This window comes from Lichtheimia ornata (genome assembly GCF_029851405.1).
Source record: "Lichtheimia ornata isolate CBS 291.66 chromosome Unknown scaffold00090, whole genome shotgun sequence".
Taxonomy (NCBI): domain Eukaryota; kingdom Fungi; phylum Mucoromycota; class Mucoromycetes; order Mucorales; family Lichtheimiaceae; genus Lichtheimia; species Lichtheimia ornata.
The window spans coordinates 112,364-118,363 of NW_026695410.1; the positions used below are offsets into that span (position 1 = coordinate 112,364).

General features: G+C 43.0%; 1 protein-coding gene across 1 annotated transcript; it reads left to right on the top strand.

Moving 5' to 3' along the window:
• Positions 1-4,158: 4,158 nt before the first annotated feature.
• On the top strand, positions 4,159-5,756 carry O0I10_011459 (uncharacterized protein; the record flags this gene model as incomplete). The annotated part of the gene is made up of 2 exons (XM_058491426.1): positions 4,159-4,351; positions 4,411-5,756. 2 exons carry the CDS (start codon positions 4,159-4,161, stop codon positions 5,754-5,756), a joined length of 1,539 nt encoding a protein of 512 aa, XP_058337839.1.
• Between the last annotated feature and the right edge of the window lie 244 nt (positions 5,757-6,000).

The following is a 6,000-nucleotide window of genomic DNA, read 5'->3' on the forward strand; positions in this document are numbered from 1 at the left end:
ACAGCGTACGTGTGGAATCATTCTTAGTCGGCTTTGATATGACTTTGGTTATCCAGCAGTGTTCTATTGTCGGCATTCGCCTTTGTATGGACTCCTCTTCAGCAAAGCCTTTGGGTGTCATAATGCTTACTCGACTTTCGTCTGGTTTTGGCTATCAGGGACAGTTCCATTCTTTGAAAAGTGATCACCAACCTCATCTTTGTGTCGACTCCTCTTCATCATGGAAGTATCTTGCGCGTCGCCAACATTACTCGATCTTCTCACTGCGTATGACTACCAAGTATCGTTCGATCGCTTAGTACAATCCGAGTGCCAACGTAGCGTATCTTATCAAGTGGACCATTGCAAAGTAACGGCTTGATTTGGATGTCGGCAGGTTTTTGTGCTTATGGCTTGGTAAATGATGATCCCTTCTTTTGTACAACGCCTACCAACCTCCTCTTTTATTGTAGTATGCGGGCTGTTCCTCAAGCTACTTGTCTCGTGGTCCTTTAGACTTGTCATGGATGTAGCTATCATGGTAAAGTATCGTTCTATGGGTTTGGAAAATTGTTTAACGTGCATCTTTATAGGTGAATCATTCCTGGATCAACGAGCAACGTCTACGGCATCTTTCAATGAACCGGCCTTATTACATCGTTGGATTATTTTCATTACCAAGTACTGGTCATTTGCTTTTATGTGCATCTGCAACACCAAGCAGCAACTTCTATATCTCTTGGTATCGCCAAGCTTTGTCTTGTCTGACTGCGGTTATGGTTGTCGACAATCCTTTCGATGGATATCCTGCTACGCATACCTATTATCGGTGGATCATATCAGCAGCAATCACGAGGCAGCAATCAGCAACAGGGCTCATATCGTATTGTCAACAACATTTACTCGATCCTCTGGTGGTTCCCACTATCGGGCAATAGCTTTCAAGGGGATTCAGCAGCGCAACTCTCTTATGGGTGTATCACAGCAGCGACAAGCAACAATGTCATGGGTCTTTTTGGTGCTATCAAGGTTTATCCATCGCTCATGGCCTTCATCGTCCAGCATCGCTCCCTTCCTTTGGAGATTCATTGGTATGCATATCTTCGGATCTACAATACAAGTGCTACCAAACAACGAACTTTACAATGGAATAGCAGCAGCATGGTATGGTTGTCATGGATATGCGGTTGTCATGGAGATACGGATGTTGTTTGAGGCAAGGATACTATTGAAGTAGCACAAGGTAAGAGTGATCATTATGGGATGTGTCGCATGCAAGTGCACTTACACATCAGCAACAAGCTACAATGTGTGTAAGTCTTTTGGTGCTATCAAGGTATATCGATCGCCTAGGGAAATCATCGTCAGGCAACATTCCTTCCTATGGAGAACAGCTATCACCATTTGTCATTTTCTGGACATCTCTGCAGCAAGGAAATCGACTTTGGGTGTTGCAGTTTGGATGATGCCACATCAGTCGTCGAGTACGCCGCAACACAATCTTCATCAACCGGTTGGGCTGTGATACAAAATGACCAAGCAAGGGATTGACCAACAGCTGTATGGAGAAGGAAGCATACCAATAGCGATCACAAGGGTTCTTTTTATCAACATAATGGACGTGCAACGGTTAGGGTGGATGGGTGCAATCATGTGCAGTAACGAGAATCTTGGAATGTTGCTTTGGTTCCTTGAACGTTGTTAGCAGGGAAGGTGGATCTTATCACGTGAATACGGCTAAGAATGGCGATGGATGGATGGATGGAATTGACAAAAGGGCTTCTATCTTTGACGAATCGTGTTGTACAGCCATGGGTGGATGATATTGGAGTACTCGATTCAATGCATGCAGCAGCTATTATGCAATCATGGATGAAGATGCTTATGACGGCAGCAACCAGGAATGCAATGACACCATTATCCCTGTGGCCTCTATGTGGTTCATCCGTATCTTGTTCAATTTGCAACACTGTACCTTTACCAGATTTACTTGATAGACGCCCACACTACTATATACTATTCTTCAACTTTGTCATTGAATGAAATTGGATTGTTATTATTTGGGGTACAGTATCATGGTATCAGCTCGTATGGGCACGATGTGGATCACGTGGTTTGTTACTGGTTTGAAAGAGGGAATAGAAATAGAAGGTTGGATCATTTACATCGTGGGATCGCGATGCTTTTGTTCTTTTGCCACAACATTTTATGGCCTCACTAAAGCTTTCTCGCGCATAGGCTGGTAGTAGATCCAATGTAGTGGCGATTCTCTAACGATTGTATCGCAAAATTATTAACTAATTTGAGAGTGATCGTGCTCTACATTGCTTATTACAGGGTATGGTATTCATTGTGAGCTTAATGCATTATGTATAAGAAGGAATGAGTTGTTATACATTATACCACAAGCACACAAGCACACATAGCCGTTTGCACCTCCATTATCGCACGGGTTATTTACTGCTATATCGAGCCACAATCATTTACGCACGTTTGGACACGACATACAATAGGAGCCCTATACGTTGTACCAGAGATGCACTGAGGTGATTGGAATCCAAAATGAAGCATGCAAGTGGATTTTTATCTAGCTTAGTGTGTCGGCGCATTCGATCCATTTGGTTGTGATGAGGTATGGAGATGTGGGAAAAGCACGTTGTAACATGAACACTCTGCTAGGTATACCTTTGTTAAACAAAGGATGACTTCTTTTTATTGTATCGGGGTCATAAACCATCATGATCCATGAAGCATTCGAATACATACTTATGGCTCGGAGAGCGACATCACTTACTAGACATTGAAGCGTTGAATTTGAAAAAACGCGTTCGTTGGTTTTTAATAATCTTGATGTGACATGGGTCGATGAATGCATATCATGCAGGTTCTTTTATACATGTGACAATCCGCTGTAGCTCAATCCCCAGGATTTTCGTACACTGTAGAGGTATAGCTCAAATCAATTTTCAATTACCATTGTTCTCACATTCCACCATTGACGTTATCTGTCAACATGTAGCGAGGGATACACATGTACTAAGACACCCATTTATTTCAATAAAGCCTTTTGTATGCATCATGTTGATCTCAAAAAGCCATCTCTTTATTTGATTGATCCATCCGATAATACTCCTACAGCTATCCTTCATCATCATCATGCTACCTCCGTTCAGCTGCAATGTACCATGGATGAAAAAAGACACCATCATCTGCTTGAAAAGGGATCAATCGCCTCGATACCCATAGAACAACTTGCCTTGTTGCATCCATCCATCTTACCAATCATCATGCTTTTGGTAGCATTCATGTCAAAAGTAAGTTGTTGCGTGCATGGATTGAAAGAGTTCCTTCCTCGCTTGGCTGAAGAGGTATCTCTCAAGGCTAGTACTTGTCCACCAAAAGCTTCAAGGGTACCCTTGCAGGTCATAACCAATGACGCCACCATCGAGCTGTGTTAGTCGAATACACTTGCTGCGACATGTTGCTAAGCCTGGTGTGTGTGCGTGCGTGTGTGAGCGGGAGTGAGTAGATGGTGTGCAATGACAAGAGTAAAGACGCGTGTCGGTGGATGACTCATGGTACTCAAGGCGTACTCTGGTGATTGCTGAAAGACTTGTCGACATTAAGGTGCTTTTAGAGAAGAGAAGCGAATCTCTTGGTCATTGGTGAAGGGGGTGAAGAGGAGGCTGTGGTGGCGTCGGTCGCAACTTTTAATTTCCCAGAAAAGATCGTCTTGTTGCACAAGATGAAATGCCGAGTATACTTTCATGCACGCATTATGGAGTTGATGCCATCATTATACATGTATTCGCCGCTTTCAGTATTCGTTTTTCATATCATCTTTAAATGAATGGAATAAAGAGATCATGTCAACAAGCATGGCTGGGTGATCATTGACTACTGTGACAAGATGATCGTGTGTCACAAAGGACGATCCATGCTGCGACACAATTAGCAGTACAGGTCTACCCCCTTTTGGTATAAAAACGACTCAAATGATACTTCTTGTACTCGTTGCTTCGCCTCTTTGCAAACTTTTATTCAAGCATGCCACATTCACAACATCCTACAACTTGCATTGCTTCCTTGCCATCGGAAATCAACCAGCGGATCTTCGCCTCATTCTCAAAGCTTGAATGTCTTCGGTGCATGTTGGTCTGTCGAGTATGGCGTGAACGTATGGCTGAGTGGTCCGTTGATCAGTGGCGGTCGATACGATTAAGCAGCAATGATCTCGAGCAATTGCATCCTTTCTTATCGCTTGTTGGGTCCTATGCAAGGCATATTGTATTGGTACAGCCATCCGAGAAGAGCATCATCAAGGTGATCGACAGCCTAATCCATATGGGATTTACACGTCTCTCCAAATTCAGTGAGTATCCATGAGCTTGTTCTATCAATCAGATGTACTGATCTTGTTACTCATTGCAGTGTTTGCCATTGACAACAAGTGCGATTTGGTGCCATCCACTACTTTTTCAACCTTTGCCCAATACATGACACGTTTGCATATCGGATCGACTCGTAGTCAATGTGACATCCTCGGCATTTTGGCATGCTGCCCACAGTTGACCCATTTTTCAAGTTCGGCTCGTATTCATGTATCACCCAAGGCATCATCATCATCATCAGCGTCATTATCATGCTGCAACCTTCAATTCTTACGTATCAACCACGGCATCAGCACAGAGCAATTATTAGACATCATGCGTGCTAGCCCCAACATGCGTCATTTACGACTCCAATGGCACTCCAACATTGATTTGATTCAAATTGTGGAAGCTCGACCCGAATTGGATATCATCACATGCAATGTTTTCCCATCCCTTGGCCAAGATCCTTTATGGACGACAAGTTACGACATGCCTTGCAATCATTTACGCACATTCGAAATCGACCACGTATTGCACGAGACGCCCTTGCATCATTTAATGACCATTTTGAATTCGTCATGGGGACAAGGCCTTGCACGGCTATCATGTGGTATTGGGAAATTATATAAGAGCAAAGATACGATGCGTAAAATGCCACCCATCCTTACACCACCAGCGACATGCCAGCTACAGGAGTTTGTTTACAACAGCTACAAGTCAGAGATGGACGACATTCACGACCCTGAAGAAACCATTATGCTTCCCATCCTTCATCGTTGCAAGCAGTTACAATCTATTGCTCTTGACATGGATGCCGGCTATAATGGTGAACGTCTACCGAATGAGCAAATATTACCAGATCTTGCACCTTTCAGTCATCTCCCTCATTTACGCCATTTATCTATCCATGAAGACCAAGACGATCTTTCAGACCTTTCATTCATGTTTCTGCAAATGCGACATTACGGTGTACAACTAGAATCCTTTGAGTATCGAATGAACGCCTTTAATTCATGGCTCGAATTTGTGCAAGCATTGTCCATGATACCGAGTATGCGACATTTGATATTGAAAGATACTTCTCGACGAGGATACATGAAGCAAGCCGGCTTAATCACACTCGCACGAACTCTACATCAATCATCCCCAATCCGTACGTTGACGATTGACGACTCCCCAGTGCTACAATTCAAACATTCGTTTCATCCGTTATCAGAAATGGCAAGTATCAAGCATCTCATCATCGTAAAGACCGGTTGGATAGATGGCCGTGGGTTGATGCACTTGGCCGATTATCACAAAGGTCTCGATACACTGGAGTTGGTGAACGCAACAATAGATAAAAACATGCCAACCGTCATTGAATATTTAAAAGCAAGGATCAACCATGTTATTGTTCGTTAAAGGTGTACTTTGAATAAAATAACTACTATCTAATTTTGCGTACCTTTCATGATGATGCATGTGGGCTATTGTAAATGATGAAAGTCAGCCCAAATCGCATTCCATTGTTGACCCACATTGTTGCCAAGATACTTCCATGAATCCTTCAAATCAATATGTGGTATCCTTTCGCCATGGTGACGTAGCTCAATACGTTCTGAAATGTATAGAGGCAAATGTATGATAAGAAACAAAGGGACAAGAT